General features: G+C 43.6%; 1 protein-coding gene across 5 annotated transcripts in view; it reads left to right on the top strand.

Annotated features, from left to right (window-relative positions):
* Positions 1-21,770, top strand: part of kmt2a (lysine (K)-specific methyltransferase 2A) — a 54,263-nt gene that overhangs the window by 18,806 nt on the left and 13,687 nt on the right. Inside the window, exons 7-21 of one of the 5 annotated variants that reach the window (XM_021587356.2) lie at positions 18-581; positions 802-881; positions 2,803-3,042; positions 3,825-3,971; positions 4,688-4,783; positions 5,017-5,137; positions 6,284-6,397; positions 6,739-6,923; positions 8,589-8,762; positions 9,112-9,222; positions 10,873-10,946; positions 18,172-18,374; positions 18,547-18,647; positions 18,742-18,879; positions 21,370-21,528. In XM_021587356.2, coding sequence (XP_021443031.2) covers positions 18-581; positions 802-881; positions 2,803-3,042; positions 3,825-3,971; positions 4,688-4,783; positions 5,017-5,137; positions 6,284-6,397; positions 6,739-6,923; positions 8,589-8,762; positions 9,112-9,222; positions 10,873-10,946; positions 18,172-18,374; positions 18,547-18,647; positions 18,742-18,879; positions 21,370-21,528 — 2,507 coding nt within the window. Of the gene's footprint in view, positions 1-17; positions 582-801; positions 882-2,799; positions 3,043-3,824; positions 3,972-4,684; positions 4,784-5,016; positions 5,138-6,283; positions 6,398-6,738; positions 6,924-8,588; positions 8,763-9,111; positions 9,223-10,872; positions 10,947-18,171; positions 18,375-18,546; positions 18,648-18,741; positions 18,880-21,369; positions 21,529-21,770 lie in introns of all 5 variants that reach the window. The other 4 variants (XM_021587353.2, XM_021587354.2, XM_021587355.2 and 1 more) reach the window with 4 other exon arrangements.

The raw sequence follows: 21,770 nt of genomic DNA, 5'->3' as shown, positions 1-21,770 counted from the left end.
ATCATTTTTATTTTTAGGCAAAAAATGCAAGAAGAAGAACAAACTGTCTGAAAAAAAGGAGGCATTACACCCCGTCAAGGGCCCAACAAGCACTGAGCCCAGTCTCAAACAGGTCCCGCCCCCTTTGAAGGAGGAGCCCCCTCGCAAAAAGAGTGTAACCCCTCCCCCGAAGCCAGGTGAGGAGAAGCAAAAACAGTCACCGCCACAGTTGCAGTCTCCCCCAGCCGACAACCCTACCCCCCCAAACGACCAGGCCCCCAGCTGCACCACCGCCCCTGGGCAAGACCAGAAACATCCTGCACCGGCACCCACGGGTGCTGCTAGTAGGAAGGAACGTAAGCCCCAGCAGCCCACCCCTCCCTCCTCCCCTTCCTCCTTCTCTTCCTCATCGTCCTCCTCACTCCAGAGCTCCCCCTCCCCACCAACACCCCAGCCCCAGCAGCCACCACAGCAGCATCAGAGACCACAGCCCACCCAGGGGACTGCAAAAAAGGAGGGCGCAGGGGCTTCCAAGTCTCCGCCCACAGAAACCAAGAGGAAGCCCCAGCAGCAGAGCTTAGCCACGCCCATCACAGACACGGGTAGGAGGAGCCATAGCATGACATCTCCAATTGTAATGGTTATGATGACCCCTTTCTGAAATGTCTAGAATATAGCTGTTTTCCCTTGCACGTTAGTTTATCCAACTGTTAACGCTATTAAATACAATAAAGTTTCTCTCTTGATGCGGTCTAAAGCACTGATTTGCTCTAAATGGGATAGTAGATAACGTTGGTACTCTTATAACCTGTGTCCCCTCAGCACCCGAAGGGAAACAAATGAAGAAACAGGCATCTCGCTCTGTCCCACCACCACCTAAACCCACCAAACCAAAAGAGAAGGTATGTGCACTAGGGCTGTTGCGGTGACTGTCTTACCGCCACACCGGCAGTCATGAGTCATGACCTCAGTAAAATTCCATGTGACCGCTGAGTCACAGTAATCTCCTCTTGTGCACTCAGGACTTGCGTTGGTAGTACCTAACTCGCTAACAACCATCAGGTCGCTAATGGCCTGATACTCAGGGCTCTATTGTCCATCTAACCACTCTGACATCAATGCAAATGCAATCAAAAATCACAAACACTTATCATCAAAACAGTATCATGCTTTTAAAACTCATCTCGCTGGGGATGATTCATTTGAAGGATGAAGTTCAACAGCCGATTGAAACTGAGTGAAAAAACACACACACACACACACACACACACACACAGTACCAGTCAAAAGTTTGGACACAACTGCTCATTCTTCTTTATTTTTACTATTTTCTACGTTGTAGAAGAATAAGATTGAAGATTTCAAAACTATGAAATAGTACATATGGAATCATGTAGTAACCAAAAAAGTGTTAAATATATTTTGATTTGTTTAACTTTTTTTGGGGGGGGGTTACTAGCTGCAGAATGTTGTGGTAGCCATGCTGGTTAAGTGTGCCTTGAATTCTAAATAAATCGCTGACGGTGTCATCAGCAAAGCCCCCCCCCACACCATCATACCACCACCTCCATGCTTCACGATGGGAACCACACATGCAGAGATCATTCGTTCCCCTACTCTGCATCTCACAAAGACACAGCGGTTGGAAGCAAAAATCTCAAATTTGGACTCCAGACCAAAGGACATATTCCACCGGTCTAATGTCCATTGCTCGTGTTTCTTGGCCCAAGCAAGTCTCTTCTTATTGGTGTCCTTTAGTAGTGGTTTCTTTGCAGCAATTCGACCACGAAGGCCTGCTTCACATAGCCTCCTCTGAACAGTTCATGCTGAGATGTGTCTGTTACTTGAACTCTGTGAAGCATTTATTTGGGCCGCAATTTCTGGTAACTTTACTTTTTTGGTTACTACATGATTCCATGTGTTTCATAGTTTTTGATGTCTTCACTATTATTCTACAATGTAGAACATAGTAAAAATAAAGAAACCCTTGAATGAGTGGGTGTTCTAAAACTTTTGACCAGGTAGGTAGGGATGAGAACCGGCAGAAAAGCGGCCTCCAATTGCTATTCGAGTGCATATACGAATGACGTGATCACTTGACGAGAGAACAGCGCCTGCGACCTATCCTTCACAACTAAAGGTGCCAGATAAATCTAGCATATAGGACCTGGTTTTTAAGTGATCACTTTTACGCTCAACATAGCCACTTCATATGCACACTTGCCCTGGAATGGGGAAAAATGTCTTATTTATTCAGTTATATTCTTCTTACTATGCGATTAAAATAATGGCACGGGACTTATAAGCATATCTTGTCTGCTAAATGAACAAGCCTACATCCTATGGTATGGTGCGTAGCCAGAAAACATACAGTAGGCCAACTCATCTTCTGAAATGCATTTCCTTCATATCATAATGGTTCTTTAGACCTGCCTAAAAAATAAATATGGATTTATTGCCATGGTGTACATTTTTTAAATACATTTATTAGACTTTCATCAATGTTGATGTTCCAAAAATGTTCATCAGCTGCTTGTATGTGGCGTGGAGGCCTGGAAATGTTAGATGTGTTTCTGTTAACGGTCAGTTACCGTGAGACCGGCAATCTTTTGCATGACAAGAACCGGCTGACCAAATTCCATGACCGCCACAGCCCTATTCTGCAGTTCCCTTTACGACATGACGTTTTTGTAAGGCGGTGCCAAAGGCAAATAAATGTCCATCTTTGGATGGGCAATTAAGTGATATACAATTATATTCCCTAAGTCCCATGCATGCCACTTGGCCTTCATCCCTGACCCCTCTCCTCTACCTCCCCAGCAGCAGAAGCCGTTGGCCACCAAACCTGAGAGCAGTACTTTAAACTTGCTGAGCACTCCCTCGACTGGGGGCACCGCCAAGCAGAAAGTGCCCTGCGACGGAGTGCACAGAATCAGAGTGGATTTTAAGAAGGACCATGACGTGGAAAACGTGTGGGCCACGGGCGGCCTCGGCCTCCTCACCTCCGTGCCAATCACCCCGCGGGTCGTCTGCTTCCTCTGTGCCAGCAGTGGCAACGTCGAGGTGAGTCACGGGCGCCACTTGCAATCTCTCTCTCGTTCTCTCTACCAAGGTGAGGACCGGCTGGCCTCACTCTCAAAATGAGGGAAAAGGAGAGCTTTGTATTTCAAAAGAACAATTTAATAAAGTGAGCTACTCCTCTAACATAACATGGTGGTACACCCCCTGGACAGGCTGCTAGTCTATCACAGGGTTGTACCGGACAGCACCAGCGGGCCCACTATGACATATCAAAGGCTACGAATGGGTTTGGAAGGTATTCAGATTTACATACAGATTCTGTACAGTATACGGTATTACCAAAACAATTTAGGTAGGAGGGGATTCTTGATCCAGGAGGGGATTGATTGTCTCTGCTGTAACCAAGAAGCTTGATCTTGCCATCTAACCACTTGGCTAGCAAGTTGGCAAACCAAATGCATAGCTGGAGCCCTGAGCTGGATAGAATCTATTTGGCACATCTTAGTTAACTAATAGTTAGTTATAAGCAGTGGTGTAGAACACCCCGGTGAGGGTATTGATAATCATACCGTTGGAATATCTAAATACCCTAGTATACTGTATAGTATACAGCAACAAACACTCAGATGGCACACAGGCCACATGGTATAGACCCATAGTGATGTTCTTCAGGCAGTTCAAAGTGTCTGAATAATGCCTCTCTCTCACACAGCCTTTTTATATCCACACATCCCACTTTAGTCCCCATTTTTATTCATTTGGAACCGACTGAAAACTCCCCACTGACTGTACTGTACCGACACGCCTCTCTCCTTCTCCTCCAGTTTGTCTTCTGCCAGGTGTGCTGTGAGCCCTTCCATCTCTTCTGCTTGGGGGAGACTGAGCGCCCTCTGGAGGAGCAGTGGGAGAACTGGTGTTGCCGCCGCTGCCGCTTCTGCCACACCTGTGGCCTCCAGCACCAGAAGACTAAAGTAAGGCTCTCCCTTTCGAATGATTTGAGTGAGTAACAAAGGCTATTTAGCGGTTTGAGATTGCGTATTTGTTTGTGGTCATTTCCTAGGAAGTAGATCAGTAGCGTCAGTCGACGTGTCTTCTCCTGCTTGTGGAAAGAAACGCATGAATGTTAATTCACGAAGCTAAAGCGAAAACAACAAATTCTTTTGAAATCTCATAATGACACGCCCTCATCTTCCTGAGTTATTAGATTGGGATGGGGATTTTCCAATATGCCACGGGGACTTTTCAGAAAATATTCATTACAGAACCAGTTACTTAATCATGCTGTTTACTCCTCTTTGTCATTCTAATCAGGGTTTTGATCCAGACAAATGAAGTATGTGTCCCAAATTGTTCCCTTTTTAGTGCACTACTTTTGACCAGACCAGGTCAAAACAGAGTGCTCTAAATGTTGAATAAGATGTCATTTGGGACACGTACCTTAACAATATCATGATGAAGGCCTTTCGGAATGCACTATTGGGAGGAAAACTTCCCACCCCTTGTCTAGCCTTGCTATATCATTATCCCTGTAACGTCTGGCTCTATTCAATGTCTTCCACAAAGAGGTAGAGAGATATTTACATTTCAAGGGTACTGAGAGCTTCAATGTTTGTCTAATTATAAAGTGAGGCAAGATTGGCAGTTAGGTTGCTAACTTGCTTCTCTCCACCTCTTCTTCCCCAAGCAGCAACTTCTGGAGTGTGAGACGTGCCGAAACAGCTATCACCCCGAGTGCCTGGGACCTAACCATCCCACCAGACCCACCAAGAAGAAACGAGTCTGGGTATGCAATCACGCCATTCTTCTCCTGCTCCCTCATCCATCAGTAAAATTCGGTTTCTGTTAGTGTATAACTGGCCAGCAGACCCACAAGGTTAGGGCTAGGCATATAGATTGAAATTGGTGAAGTTTAGGGTAAGGTTTAGACGGGTTAACTGCCTGCCTTTTTGTTTAACGATTAATTGTCATTGAATGAATTTGTCATGAATTCTCCCTCTGTGTCCTCGTTGTGTTCAGATCTGCACCAAGTGTGTTCGCTGTAAGAGTTGCGGGGCCACAAAACCCGGGAAGGCCTGGGACGCCCAGTGGTCACATGACTTCTCCCTATGTCATGACTGTGCCAAACTTTTCGCTAAAGGTGAGTCACAAGCAGGACCATAAATAATAATTTTGTATTGGTTACACTGGTGCTCCCAACTTAAAGTTAGGAGCACCACATGGAATTTAGGAACACCCAGAACCTTTTTTTACACAATTGATAGAGCCTGTATTGGGCTGCTTTTGAGATACTTTTGAAGCACTTTTTTTTTGCCCTAGAAATGAATATGTAACACTGTAAATACATATTTTGTTTATTATAAAAGCTTAAACGTTGATACGAATACCTGTCATTGAAAGTAGTCTTTTGTGGAATATTAGGTTTCTACATTGTGTAAAATAACTCTTCCTATTGTGACGCATTAACGTAGAAAATGGTACACTGTCTCTTTAAAACTTCAGGTTTGTGATGACAACATGCAAGAGATCTGTCAATCATTGTCGTCCTGAAGAAGTTATCCCTTTTCCTTTCTGTGCCCCCCCCCCCCCAACCAGGTTGTTAGCCAGTCAATGAGGTAACATGACTGAGCAAAGTGTAAACAAATGGTTAACCACGTCCACCCGTGACTACTTTTAGAACTGCCCAAGACATAGTTTATGAATGTGTAATGCGGTCTCGGCGAGCTGCGACAGGAACGTAAAAATGTTGCACCATTTAATATGGGTCAGCTCTTGACCTGGTTGGGCTTAGAGGCAAGCCGTTTTCACTGTAGTAGTGGTGCAACCAGGACGCTAACGAATGTGCACTTGCTAGTTTCTCTAGGGCACTTGGAAACAACGATACATCGAAGCCCTGTCATTACAACAGCTATTTTTCTAGGGGATGATAAGTCACACAGTGCTCCCAAAATAAAACTCATGGTCGCACAGCAAAATATTTTGTCACAAATGCGACCAAATTGAGACCTCTGGTCTCAAGTAATGTAGAAGGATGTAGCTCTACAGTACTCGGGCTACTGTCTCACTGTCTACATCTGTAATTGACCAAGGAAAATGTCAAAAGCATTCATTAGGAGGCACACCAATATATAATGTTTTGCTACAGGTAGTCCCTTCTGGTTTCCGTCAGTTTTGTCCCTAAAGAACACGACCCTGGCATCTGTCTCTTCAGTACTATGAGAAGGGTTGAGTAGGGTTTGGGGAGAGAGATTATTTTTTCTATGACCCAACGACTTGTGTTTTCCAGGTAACTTCTGCCCCCTTTGCGATAAGTGCTATGACGACGACGACTACGACAGCAAGATGATGCAGTGTGGGAGGTGCGACCACTGGGTCCACTCCAAGTGTGAGAACCTCACAGGTTAGCGGGCACTCTTGTTTCACAACTCGACTCACTGGAAACAATGCCATCTTTCAGTCTGTCTGTTTTTCATCACCTCTCCTGTTATGTGATACAGATTTGAACTCGGCACTGTTCTCTCATTTGGCTGCTATATGTTCACTACTTAGGGGCATTATACTTAAATGTGTTGATATCAATTTCAACTTCTGTTGATATACCCAAAAACACCTGTAAAATGCCTTTCTGCAGTCATATACTCTGCATGGATCTGTTAACACTTTTTTTATACTGAGAATTGACCTGATAAATGAGTGTAAAAAGTAAACCTCCCTCTCTGCTCCCTTGCCTCCCACGACCAGATGAGATGTACGAGCTGCTGTCCAATCTGCCAGAGAGCGTGGCCTACACCTGCACCAGCTGTACGAAGCGCCAGCCGGCCGAGTGGAGGACGGCCCTGGAGAAGGAGCTGCAGGGCCTGGTGCGCCGGGTCCTCACCGCGCTGCTCAACTCCCGCACATCCATGCACCTGCTCCGCTACAGACAGGTGAGGAGAGAAGGGGATATCGGGTTGCATGTTTAGGGCCAGGAGTTTTTCCTGACCGTGTAACTTCACCAGGGAAAGACATAAAGCTCTGGTTATGGGGTGTAACCTGGCAGAGTTTTTCCTGCTCGTGTGACAGGGGTCAGGAAAAACTCTGGGCACTGGAATGTCGGCTATAACTAGGACCTAGAGTTTGTCCTGGTTTGGTCGCATGACCAGGGAAAAACACCTGGCCCAACAGATTAAACAGTGGCAAAAAGTATGTCAACCCTTTGGAATTACCTGGACTTCTGCATAAATTGGTCATAACATTTCAGTCACCACAATAGACAAATAGTCTGCTTAAACTATTAACACAAACATTTCTAAGTTTTCATGTCTTTATTGAACACACCGTGTTAACATTCACAGTGCAGGTTGGAAAAAGTATGTGAACCCTTGGATTTAATAACTGGTTGACCCTCCTTTGGCAGCAATAACCTCAAACAAACGTTTTCTATAGTTGCAGATCAGACCTGCACAACAGTCAGGAGGTATTTTTGACCATTCCTCTTTACAAAACTGCTTCAGTTCAGAAATATTCTTGGGGTGTCTGGTGTGAACCTCTCTCTTGAGGTCATGCCACAGCATCTCAATCGGGTTGAGGTCAGGACTCTGACTGGGCCACTCCAGAAGTCGTATTTTATTCTGTGTTTGATTTACTTCTGTGTTTTGGGTCATTGTCCTGTTGCATCACCCAACTTCTGTTGAGCTTCAATTGGAATACAGCCTTACATTCTCCTGCAAAATGTCTTGATAAACTTGGGAATTCATTTTTTGTTGATGATGGCAAGCTGAGGCAGCAAAGCAGTCCCAAACCATGATGCACCCTCCACCATAGTTTACAGTTGGGATGAGGTTTTGATGTTGGTGTGCTGTGCCTTTTTCTCCACACACTCCTCCCATGAACACCATTATTGTATAGTGTTTTACATAACAGATTCGTTAACAGAGATGTTGGCATGTTCCACAGATTTCTGTAAATCTTCAGCTGACACTCTAGGATTCTTCTTAATCTCATTGAGCATTTTGTGCTGTACTCTTGCAGTAATCTTTAGAGATTTTGTAACCCTTTCCAGCTTTATGCAAGTCAACAATTCTTAATCTTAGAGGTCTTCTGAGATCTCTTTTGTTTGTGGCATGGTTCACATCAAGCAATGCTTCTTATTAATTAGCAAACTCAAATGTTTATTTTTTTGTATTTTTTTATATGGCAGGGCAGCTCTAACCAACATGTCCAATCTCGGCTCAATGATTGGACTCCAGGTTAGCGGACTCCTGACTCCAATTAGCTTTTGGAGAGGTCATTAGCCCAAGGGGTTCACATACTTTCCCCAACCTACACTGAATGTTTAAATGATGTAGAATCAATATAAAATGTTTGTTTTTAATTTAAGCAGACTATTGTTGTGACTTAGATGATGATCAGATTAAATTTGATGACCCAATTTATGCAGAAATCCAGATCATTCTAAAGGGTTCACATACTTTTTTCTTGCCACTGTACATATTTTCTTTCTATGTCTGACGTGTTAGGAGAGCAAATGGACAAATAGATCAGATGTATTTTGTCATTTGACTGTCCCCCCCACCCCCCCCACCCCCCACCCCATCTCTTGCTCTCTTTAGGCTGTGATGAAGCCGCCTGAGTTGAACCCCGAGACGGAGGAGAGTTTACCCACACGTCGCTCCCCCGAGGGGCCCGACCCCCCGGTCCTGACCGAGGTCAAGCCCCCCAACGACTCCCCCCTCGACCTGGAGTCGGTGGAGAAGAAGTTGGCCACCGGGCGCTACAAGTCTGTGGTGAGTCTAAAATCACATCCCACTCATGTGATCTCACAACCTGGCACTTTGAAAACACAATCAATCAACTGCCCCGCAAAAGTGGTTTTTATATTTGCAGACTGTGTTGTCTCAGTCCATTTCAATCCTTTCATCCCATCCGCATCCACCCAGCATTGTGTGAGAACAGGAGCTATGTTTGTATGAGTGCAGAGCCACATTATCCACAGACACCTGAGTAGTGGCATGAATGCTCATCCCCCGGGGAGCTCTCTTTGCTCAGTTCAAACGCAGTTCACTGTCAGAGAGAGGGATGATATGGAGGGCAGTGTGTCACTCACTCAGTGCGGTGTTTTCTCCTTTCTTTCAGCTTGAGTTCAGTGACGACGTAGTGAAGATCATCCAGATGGCCATCAACTCAGACGGCGGGCAGCCAGAGAACAGGAAAGCCAATAGCATGGTCAAGTCCTTCTTTATCCGGGTGAGGAGAGCCAACAGGAATTGGCCTACAGAGAGCTTGCTCAACCTCCGCTTCAGTAGTATGCTGAGGAAATATATAAATGCAACATGCAACAATTTAAGATTTTACTGAGTTCATTTTTATTTTTATTTAACCTTTTATTTAACTCCCAAGGAAATCATTCAATTGAAATAAATTCATCAGGCCCTAATCTATACTTTTCACATAACTGGGAATACAGATATGCATCTGTTGGTCAGCGATACCTTTTTTATTTTTAAGTTAGGGGGTTGGATCAGAAAACCAGTCAGTATATGGTGTGACCACCATTTGCCTCATGCAGTGTGACACATCTCCTTCACATAGAGTTGATCAGGCTGTTGATTGTGGCACGACAATGGGCCATAGGATATCGCCACGGTATCTCTGTGCATTCAAATTGCCATCGATAAAATGTAATTGTGTTCGTTGTCCGTAGCTTTTGCCTGCCCGTACCATAACCGCACCGCCAACATGGTGCACTCCTGTTCACAACGCTGACATCAGCAAACCGCTCGACCACATGACGCCATACACCTGCTCTGTGGTTGTGAGGCCGGCCGGACGTACTGCCAAATTTTCGAAACGAAGTTTGAGTCAGTAGGGAAACATTCCATTCTCTGGCAGTCGGCATGCCGATTGTGCACTCCCTCAACATGAGACATCTGTGGCGTTGTGTGACACAATTGCTCATTTTAGAATGGCCTTTTATTGTCCCCAGCACAAGGTGCACCTGTGAAACGATAATGGCTCTTTAATCAGCTTCTTTATATGCCACACCTGTCAGGTAGATGGATTATCTTCGAAAATGAGATGCTCATTAACAGGGATATAAACAAATTTGAGAGAAATAAGCTTTTTGTGCATATGGAATATTTCAGGGATCTTTTATTTCAGCTCATGAAATATGGGACCAACACGTTACATGTTGCATTTATATTTTTGTTCAGTATACTAGTATTCGCCCTGATTTCAAAAGTAGTGCACTATGTAGGGCGTAAGGTGTCATTTGGGATGAAGCTATAGCTGTTTGCTTTTGTTTCTATTTGAGTCATGTTGGGTTATGTTAAGACAGTGGTGCTAAGCTCTTGACACAGTTTAAGTTTATATTCTTAAACTATTTAAAAAATGCCCAGGTCTGAGACTGTACCTTATTTTTTTTTTAAAGGGCCCAATGTATGGTTTTATCTCCATATTAAATCATTTCTGTTTAACAATTTAAGTTCCTTACTGTGTTTTTCAATTTAAAATGGTTAAAAAAAAAGAAACCAAAATAGCCTCTTAGCAAAGGGCAATTTGTCAAGCAAGAATTTGGCTAGGAATGTCAGTGGTCTGAGTGGGGAAGGGAAACTGAAAATGAGCTGTTATTGGCATAGAGGTTTGGAACGCTTATTGGTCTATGAACTAATTTACCGCATGGCGACGTCACCATGGAAGGCCAAAACTCCATCCCACCAAAACAGGCTGACATTTCAGCTGGTCTTTTCAAACTGCTCTTACACTAAAAGGACATTTTCATAATTTTCACAGTATTACTACAACCTCATAGTGGAGAAATGTATAGAAAACATGCAACTCAGGTTTTTGACTGCAGTGGGCCTTTAACCTCTATTTTCCCCGTCTCTGTTGCAGCAAATGGAGCGCGTATTCCCTTGGTTCAAAGTCAAGGAGTCCAGATTCTGGGAAACGCACAAATTCTCCACCAAGTGAGTGTTTATAACAGCAACATATCAATGAGATTACACAAGAGTCTAATAGATCGGTACACATGCTGCCTGTCGCATTAATGATTCATATTGAAATGACACACTGAATTATTGTTACAGTAGATTATGACTTAATATACAGCTTATATCCTAAGTGAACTTAACTTTTCAATGTACTGTCTGATACTCCCATGCGTTGTAGGCCCCTATGTAACTGTGTAAACACTGACTGACCCGCTCGAGGAGCCAAGTCCATCTGAATGTTTAGCTCTCTTCTTGCCATAGATCATGAATTGTGCATGCTCCCACTTCCATTGTGTGAAGGGGGCCAGCCCGTGTCCCTTTTGTCATAATGAGCTTTGAACACTCCTCTGCGGTCGCCCTGCGGTTTCAGCAGCACCGGTTTTAGTCCTGCCTTCAACCCCATTTTTGTTGATTTTTAAATATTTAAAGTGCGTGTAGCAGCTATTTCTCAATGCCAGATACGCATATAGGAACTTCGAACACCCCAAGAAAACATTCCCAAATCAAAAACTCATCTTGATTTTTTTTTTAAATACTTTTTTTACTTTTATTCTATAAGTTTGGTTTGAGGTTTTTTTCCAAATCGGCTCTAACTACGGAAACAACCTGACAAAGCCTCGCGGTCAGCATCGCACAGTGAGGAATTAAAAAGCCATGCTCACCCTTCATAAACTCAGGGGTAAAAACAATTTTAAGAAACAAGTTGTGGCATAGTAGTATGGAGCTAGCTAGCAATCGCATAGGAAGTGTTGCTGCACCCTACCACACAAAGCTTGGCCAGCTTGAATGAACAAGTGCCAGTGTGTGCCTCTATAGCAACGCAAATTAAACACTTTGGGAAAAGTGCGATACATTTGTAAGAATGAGGCGGACAAATTGGGTGTCTACTCGTCAATCTGCGGGTCACACCGATGGAAGGGGGGGCTTCAGCGAAGCATTGCTTTTCAAAGTGGATGCTGTCCCTACCAACAACGTGGCTTATAAAGTATTAAAAACAGCCAGCGCATTATTCAAGGCTTCACCGTGTAAGTGAAAGAGCTAGCTTATTACAACCAACTAATTCCAGCAAGTGGAAGGGGGGAGAAAGTAAGGAACTTGTCTGTCAGCCCTGCATTAAAGAACAAAATTGGCTAAAGAAACTGGTGATAAATGAAGTATACTAGTTTAATTTAAGGGCCCAAAAATTGACAGCTGCGCCATACAGGTTGCAAAAGAGTTGAAGAGATTTTTGATGTACCGATTCCATGGCATATGGTTTATGAACTGATACACAATGCTGGATTCAAAACTTCATTTTTCAATTTAAATTATTATGCAAAATTATTGCAGTAATGATATATGGGATATAGCCTTCCCAGATCAGAATCATTAGGTATTTTGTTTTGGTACTGTCTGTATGCAGCTTCTTCTTGGTCGCAGGTCCAGGAAGAAGAATTGCAATGTTTACCTGGAACTAACTGCAAATAGCCCTGCTGGCAATTTTTTTTAAAGTCAGCCAATCGATGGAAAGTACTCTTATCAAAGATTGTACATTTTGTAAATTCAAGAAACAATCTATGAGAATAGAAAGGTTCAGAACTTTTTGTGAAACAGCACAGTTGAAAAAAGGATGGGACTAAAAACAAACAAACATAACTATTGTAAACTGTACTGCATCTGTAAAATGTATATAATATGTAGAAGCCTTAGTAGTTGTCCATTAGTTTACTCCAATTAGGGGAGGGATCAAATCTAATCAAATGGTATTTCACATGCCCCGAATACAACAGGTGTAGGTAGACCTTTGAATGAAATGCTTACGTACAAGCCCTTAACCAACAATGCAGTTTTAAGAAAAATTATACTTTTTAATTAAACACTTGAGTAAAATAACAGTAGTGAGGTTATATACAGGGGGTACCGGTACAGAGTCAATGTGCGGGGGCTCACGTCAGTCGAGGTAATTTGAGGTAATATGTAGAGGTCGACCAATTTAACCGGAATGGCCGTTTTTTTTAAAATTAGGGCCGATTTCAAGTTTTCATAACAATCGGAAATCGGCATTTTTGGACACCGATTTGGCCAAGTTTTTTTAGAAATGTTTTACACCTTTTTATTTAATCTTTATTTAACTCGACAAGTCAGTTAAGAACACATTATTTTGAATGACGGCCTAGGAAAGGTGGGTTAACTGCCTCGTTCAGGGGCAGAAGGACAGATTTTCACCTTGTCAGCTCGGGGGATTCAATCTTGCAACCTTACAGTTAACTAGTCCAACGCTCTAACCATCTGCCTCTCATTGCACTCCACGAGGAGACTGCCTGTTACGTGAACGCAGTAACCGAAGGTAAGTTGCTAGCTAGCATTAAACTTATCTTATAAAAAAAAAAACAATCAATCAATCAATCATAATCACTAGTTAACTACACATGGTTGATATTGCTAGATAAACTAGTAATATCAACCGTGTCCTGCGTTGCATATAATCGATGCAGTGCGTATCGTTGCTCCAATGTGTACCTAACCATGAACATCAATGCCTTTCTTAAAATCAATACACAGAAGTATATATTTTTAAACCTGCAAATTTAGCTCAAATAAATCCAGGTTAGCAGGCAATATTAACCAGGTGAAATTGTGTCACTTCTCTTGTGTTCATTGCACGCAGAGTCTATGCAACAGTTTGGGCTGCCTGGCTCATTGCGAACTAATTTGCCAGAATTTTACGTAATTATGACAACATTGAAGGTTGTGCAATGTAACAGGAATATTTAGACTAATGGATGAAAAATTTCGGAACGGTTCCGTATTTCACTGAAAGAATAAACATTTTGTTTTCGAGATGATAGTTTTCGGATTTGACCATATTAATGACCTAAGGCTCGTATTTCTGTGTGTTGTTATGTTATAATTAAGTCTATGATTTGATAGAGCAGTCTGACTGAGCGGTGGTAGGCAGCATTCATTCAAACAGCACTTTCGTGCGTTTTGCCAACAGCTCTTCGTTGTGCATCACAATGTATATATAGACTCCCCTTTTTTCTACTGTGTTATTGACTTGTTAATTGTTTACACCATGTGTAACTCTGTGTTGTCTGTTCACACTGCTATGCCTTATCTTGGCCAGGTCGCAGTTGCAAATGAGAACTTGTTCTCAACTAGCCTACCTGGTTAAATAAAGGTGAAATAAAAAAAAATAAAAAAAAATAAAATCAAGCATTGAGCTGTTTGACTTCAAGCCTATCAACTCCCGAGATTAGGCTTGTGTAACCGATGTGAAATGGCTAGCTAGTTAGCGGGGTGTGGGCTAATAGAGTTTCAAACGTCAATCGCTCTGAGGCTTGGAGTACTTATTTCCCTTGCTCTGCATGGGTAACGCTGCTTCGAGGGTGGCTGTTGTCGATGTGTTCCTGGTTCGAGCCCAGGTAGGAGCGAGGAGAGGGACGGAAGCTATACTTTTACACTGGCAATACTAAAGTGCCTATAAGAACATCCAATAGTCAAAGGTTAATGAAATTCAAATGGTATAGAGAGAAATAGTCCTATAATTCCTATAATAACTGCAACCTAAAACTTCTTACCTGGGAATATTGAAGACTCATGTTAAAAGGAACCACCAGCTTTCATATGTTCTCGTGTTCTGAGCAACGAACTTAAATGTTAGCTTTCTTACATGGCACATATTGCACTTTTACTTTCTTCTCCAACACTTTGTTTTTGCATTATTTAAACCAAATTGGACATGTTTCATTATTTATTTGAGGCTAAATTGATTTTATTGAAGTATTAAATTAAAATAAGTGTTCATTCAGTATTGTTGTAATTGTCATTATCACAAATACATTTAAAAAATCGTCCGACTAATCGGTATCGGCTTTTTTTGGGGGGGGGGTCTTCCAATAATCGGTATCGGCGTTGAAAAATCATAATCGGTCAACCTCTAGTAATATGTACGCAGAGAGTAGCAGCAGTGGTAAAAGAGGGAATGGGGGGGCGGGGGGACAATGCAAATAGTCTGGGTAGCTGTTCAGGAGTCTTATGGCTTGCGGGTAGAAGTTGTTAAGTCTTGGCGCTCCGGTACAGCTTGCCGTGCTGTAGCAGAGAGAACAGTCTTTGACTAAGGTGGCTGGAGTCTTTTTGACCATTTTTTACGGCCTTCCTCTGACACAACCTGGTATAAAGGTCCTGGATGGCAGGAAGCTTCGCCCCAGTGATGTACTGAGCCGTATGTACTACCCTCTAGTGCTTTGCGGTCAGAATCCGAGCAGTTGCCATACCAGGTGGTGATGCAACCAGCCAGGATGCTCTCGATGGTGCAGCTGTATAACCTTTTTGAGGCTCTGAGGACCCATGCCAATCCTTTCAGTCTCCTGAGGGGGAATGGGCTTTGTCGTGTCCTCTTCACGACTGTCTTGGTGTGTTTGTACCAGGATAGTTTGTTGTTGATGTGGACACCAAGGAACTTGAAGCTCTCAACCAGCTCCACTACAGCCCCGTCAATGAGAATGGGGGGCGAGCTCGGTCCTCCTTCTTCTGTAGTCCACATCATCTTCTTTGTCTTGAACACTTGGAGGTAGATGTTGCTATCCTGGCACCACAAGACCAGGTCTCTGACCTCTTCCCTATAGGCTGTTTCATCGTTCTCGGGCATCAGCCTACCACTGGTTTGTCGTCGGCAAACTTAATGATGGTGTTGGAGTCATACCTGGCCATGCTGTCATGGCTTAATGGAGTATAGGAGGACTGAGCACGAACCCCGGAGGGGCCCCCACGTTGAGGATTAGCGTGGCGGATGTTGTTGCCTACCCTTACCACCTGGGGGCGGCCCGTCAGGAAGTCCAGGATCCAGTTGCAGAGGAAGGTGTTTAGTCCCAGGGTCCTTAGCTTAGTGATGAGCTTTGAAGGCACTACGGTGTTGAACGCTGAGCTGTTGTCAATAAATAGCATTCTCACGTAGGTGTTCCTTTTGTCCAGGTGGGAAAGGGCAGTGTGGAGCGCAACTAAAGGTGCTGCAACTAAAGGTGCTTCAACAAAGTACTGAGGGAAGGGCCTGAATTTTTCTGTAATATTTACGTTTTTTTATGGGTTGTTGTGTGTAGATTGAAGGGGGAAAACCATTTTAATCAGTTTTAGAGTAAGGCTACAACTGAATACTTTCTGAATGCAATGTACAGTGCCTTGCGAAAGTATTCGGCCCCCTTGAACTTTGCGACCTTTTGCCACATTTCAGGCTTCAAACATAAAGATATAAAACTGTATTTTTTTGTGAAGAATCAACAGCAAGTGGGACACAATCATGAAGTGGAACGACGTTTATTGGATATTTCAAACTTTTTTAACAAATCAAAAACTGAAAAATTGGGCGTGAAAAATATTCAGCCCCCCTAAGTTAATACTTTGTAGCGCCACCTTTTGCTGCGATTACAGCTGTAAGTCGCTTGGGGTATGTCTCTATCAGTTTTGCACATCGAGAGACTGAAATGTTTTCCCATTCCTCCTTGCAAAACAGCTCGAGCTCAGTGAGGTTGGATGGAGAGCATTTGTGAACAGCAGTTTTCAGTTCTTTCCACAGATTCTCGATTGGATTCAGGTCTGGACTTTGACTTGGCCATTCTAACACCTGGATATGTTTATTTTTGAACCATTCCATTGTAGATTTTGCTTTATGTTTTGGATCATTGTCTTGTTGGAAGACAAATCTCCGTCCCAGTCTCAGGTCTTTTGCAGACTCCATCAGGTTTTCTTCCAGAATGGTCCTGTATTTGGCTCCATCCATCTTCCCATCAATTTGAACCATCTTCCCTGTCCCTGCTGAAGAAAAGCAGGCCCAAACCATGATGCTGCCACCACCATGTTTGACAGTGGGGATGGTGTGTTCAGCTGTGTTGCTTTTACGCCAAACATAATGTTATGCATTGTTGCCAAAAAGTTCAATTTTGGTTTCATCTGACCAGAGCACCTTCTTCCACATGTTTGGTGTGTCTCCCAGGTGGCTTGTGGCAAACTTTAAACAACACTTTTTATGGATATCTTTAAGAAATGGCTTTCTTCTTGCCACTCTTCCATAAAGGCCAGATTTGTGCAATATACGACTGATTGTTGTCCTATGGACAGAGTCTCCCACCTCAGCTGTAGATCTCTGCAGTTCATCCAGAGTGATCATGGGCCTCTTGGCTGCATCTCTGATCGGTCTTCTCCTTGTATGAGCTGAAAGTTTAGAGGGACGGCCAGGTCTTGGTAGATTTGCAGTGGTCTGATACTCCTACCATTTCAATATTATCGCTTGCACAGTGCTCCTTGGGATGTTTAAAGCTTGGGAAATCTTTTTGTATCCAAATCCGGCTTTAAACTTCTTCACAACAGTATCTCGGACCTGCCTGGTGTGTTCCTTGTTCTTCATGATGCTCTCTGCGCTTTTAACGGACCTCTGAGACTATCACAGTGCATGTGCATTTATACGGAGACTTGATTACACACAGGTGGATTGTATTTATCATCATTAGTCATTTAGGTCAACATTGGATCATTCAGAGATCCTCACTGAACTTCTGGAGAGTTTGCTGCACTGAAAGTAAAGGGGCTGAATAATTTTGCACGCCCAATTTTTCAGTTTTCGATTTGTTAAAAAAGTTTGAAATATCCAATAAATGTCGTTCCACTTCATGATTGTGTCCCACTTGTTGTTGATTCTTCACAAAAAATACAGTTTTATATCTTTATGTTCGAAGCCTTATATGTGGCAAAAGGTCGCTAAGTTCAAGGTGGCCGAATACTTTCGCACGGCACTGTATATATTAGTTACTAAACAGAACCAACTACATAAATATCTGATTAGGGTCCATTATCTGCTACCTTGGCCTTTTTTGTGTTTTGGCTAATTCAAGTTGTAAACCCAATTTTTAGTGAGTTGTTCAGAAGATTATAATTTACATTTTGGATTGTCTGAGCTCTTGAAAATGTACCAAATGCACTGCTCTGGGGTATAACGGTTGTGTTTGAGAGTCATTGCCAATCTGTGTTAGACCCTGTTCATATGTTCTTGCTGTACTTTCTTGAAGTACTGTATTCACTGATCTAAAATGCAATAATTGGTGAAATCAATGCAGTGTGAACTGGCTTTCACTAATTCAATGTTGACCCTTCAAGAGTGGAAGGCCGGAAGGATGCGTTTATATACGATTCAAAGCGGGTCTGAGTCTATACCTGTCTGTTTTTCTTGCAGCAGTGGCCTCCTCCCCAACGCTGTGTTGCCCCCCTCCCTGGACCACAACTATGCCCAGTGGCAAGAGCGCGAGGAGATCGCCCGCGCCGGGCAGCCCCTCAGGAAGAAGATCATTCCGGCCCCTTGCCCAAAGACCCCCGGAGAGCCCTACTCCCCCCCTCCGACCCGGCCTCTACTTCCTCAAACACCCCCTATGCTCCACGGTGAGTCTGCTCAACACAACTATACAAAAGTAGTGCACCGTTCCCTATATAGGGAATAGGGTGCCATTTGGGTTACACACCTACACTAAGTATTTAATGGATACACTTTTTGATACTGTTTCAGTTGCAGGAAATGATGTGTTTGTGGCTTGCTTTCTTGTCTCTCTCTCAGACCTGACCTGTGAAGACAGTCCTGAGCTGCTCCCACCCCCTGGCGTCAGTGACAACCGCCAGTGTGTGCTGTGTCTCAAGTACGGAGATGATAACACCAACGTAAGTCAAAGTTGGGCTAAACACCACCTTAGCAGTCGTGATTTGTCGTGGTACAGCTCTTGATCGTGTTCTTTGTGCTTGTGTCTGGTTTCAGGAGGGCGGCAGGCTGCTGTACATCGGGCAGAACGAGTGGACCCATGTGAACTGTGCCCTGTGGTCAGCCGAGGTGTTCGAGGATGATGATGGCTCTCTGAAAAACGTCCACATGGCCGTGATCCGAGGGAAACAGTTGGTAAGACTAATAAACCAAAATACCTATTTGTATGTATGAGTGCTTTTGGAAAATATTCAGACCCCTGGGCTTTTTCCACATTCTTTTACTTTACGGCCTTAGTATAAAATTGATTAAAACAACAAAAAGTCCTCTGCAATCTACACACAATACCCCATAATGACAAAGCAAAAACGGGTTATTAGAAACTTTTTCTTTTTTTTCTTTTTTTTCTTTTTTTTGTTGAATTTTTACCCCCTTTTCTCCCCAATTTCGTGGTATCCAATTGTTGTAGTAGCTACTATCTTGTCTCATCGCTACAACTCCCGTACGGGCTCGGGAGAGACGTCCTCCGATACACAACCCAACCAGCGAAAGCCAGTCCTCAGTGAAAGGCAAAGCCATTTGGAGTTTGCAAAAAAGCACCTAAAGGAATCTCAGACCATGAGAAACAAGATTATCTGGTCTGATGAAACCAAGATTGAGCTCTTTGGCCTGAATGCCAAGTGTCACGTCTGGAGGAAACCTGGCACCATCTCTAAGGGTGAAGCGTGGTGGTGCAGTATCATGCTGTGGGGATGTTTTTCAGCAGCAGGGGCTGCTAGTCAGGATCACAGCGAAGATGAACGGAGCAATGTCGAGATCCTTGAATGATTTTGGGCTCCCGAGTAGCGCAGCGGTCTAAAAAACTGCAACTCGGTGCAAGAGGCGTCACTATAGTACCTGGTTCGAATCCAGGCTGTATCACATCCGACCGTGATTGGGAGTCCCATAGGGCAGCACACAATTGGCCCAGTGTCGTCCGGGTTTGGATGGAGTAGGCAGTCATTGTAAATAATATTTTTTTTCTTAACTGATTTGCCTAGTTTATTTACTAAAGGTTAAATAAAATAAAACATTTAAAAAATGTTTAATGAAAACCTGCACCAGGGTGCTCAGGACCTCAGACTGAGGCAAAGGTTCACCTTCCAACACGACAATGACCTTAAGCACACAGCCAAGACAACGCAGGAGTAGCTTCTGGACAAGTCTCTGAATGTCCTCGTGGCCCAGCCGGAGCCCAGACTTGAACCCGATCAAACATCTCTGGTAAGACTTGAAAATAGCTGTGCTTCATTGCTCCCCATCCAACCTGACAGAGCTTGAGAGGATCTGCAGAGAAGAATGGGAGTAACTCCCCAAGTACAGGTGTGCCAAGCTTGTAGCGTCATACTCAAGAAGACTCGAGGCTGGAATCGCTGCCAAAGGTGCTTCAACAAAGTACTGAGTAAGGGTCTTAAACTGAAATATCACATTTACGAAAGTATTTTTTTCATTCTCAACCTATTTTTGCTTTGTCATAATGGGGTATTGTGTGTAGATTGAGGGGAGTTATTTTTTTATTTTTTTTAATACATTAGAATAACGCTTTATCGTAAATTTAAGTCCAGGGGTCTGAATACTTTGCGAAAGCTCTTATTTTTAGTAAATGGATATTCCATATTTTGTGTGTGTGTATTCATTTAGTATGTGGACACCCCTTAAAATTTGTGGATTTAGGTGTTTCAGCCACGCGTTTCTGACAGGTGTGTAAAATTGAACGTACAGCCATGCAATCTCCATAGACAAACACTGGCTGTAGAATGGCCTTATTGAAGAGCTCAGTGACTTTCAATGTGGCACCGTCATAGGATGCCTCCTTTCATCAGTTCGTCAGTTGGAGCGATAAATCGTGCTTCACCATCTGACAGTCCAACGGACAAATCTGGGTTTGGCGAATGCCAGGACAACACTACCTTCCAAATGCATAGTGCCAACTGTAAGGTGTGGTGGAGGAATGGTTCATGGTTAGGCCCCTTAGGACCAGTGAAGGGCGATCTTAACGCTACAGCATACAATGATATTGTAGACGATTCTGTTCTTCCAACTTTTGGCAAGGCCCTTTTCCTGTTTCAACATGACAATGCCCCTGTGCACAAAGCGAGGTCCATACAGAAATAGTTTGTTGAGATTGGTCTGGGAGAACATGACTGGGCTCCACAGAGCCCTGAACTCAACCCCATCAAGAACCTTTTGGGATGAATTGGAACACCGGCTGCGAGCCAGGCCTAATCGCCCAACATCAGTGCCTGACCTCACTATTACTCTTGTGACTAAATGGAAGCAAGTCCCTGCAGCAATGTTCCAACATTTAGTGGAAAACCTTCCCAGAAGAGTGGAGGCTGGTATAGCAGCGACGGGGGGACCAAATCCATATTAATGCCTATGATTTTGGGATGAGAGGTTTAACAAGCAGGTGTCCACATACCTTTGGTCATGTAGTGCATGTTTCACTTGAAAACGCATGTTGCATTACTTGGTTCTGTGCATAATTTACATTGTGTCTTCAATTATGCATGCTCTTGATACTAAATATGCAAAAGTGTCTTTAAAAAAAAAAACACTATTATTATTACTCAAATGACCTCGAGTTGTTGTTGATTATCTATGTCTAATGGCAGTGTCCTGTGATGTTTGTTTTCCTTTCGGCAGCGCTGCGAGAACTGCCAACGTCCCGGCGCAACAGTGGGCTGCTGTCTGACCTCCTGCACCAGAAACTACCACTTCATGTGCGCCCGGCAGCGCCAGTGCGTCTTCCTGGAGGACAAGAAGGTCTACTGCCAGCGCCACCGGGACCTCATCAAAGGAGAGGTGAGACGCAAAGCTGAACTCCTTCCTTATCTTCTCCAGCCCACCTCCCTTACCCACCTGCAGCATCACACACAAACAAACATCTAGAAGATACCAACACTTTACAGATAAAAATGTTGATTCAATGTCAGTTTTATTTGTTATTTTTTTAAGCTCTGGCTGACCGGTAAAAGGTAAAAACAACATGCATGCAATTAGCCCGTATCGATCGAAATCATACTGCAGCATGGGTCAAATTGTGG

Source organism: Oncorhynchus mykiss, chromosome 27, assembly GCF_013265735.2.
Source record: "Oncorhynchus mykiss isolate Arlee chromosome 27, USDA_OmykA_1.1, whole genome shotgun sequence".
Taxonomy (NCBI): domain Eukaryota; kingdom Metazoa; phylum Chordata; class Actinopteri; order Salmoniformes; family Salmonidae; genus Oncorhynchus; species Oncorhynchus mykiss.
This window is presented reverse-complemented; position numbering and strand designations above follow the sequence as displayed.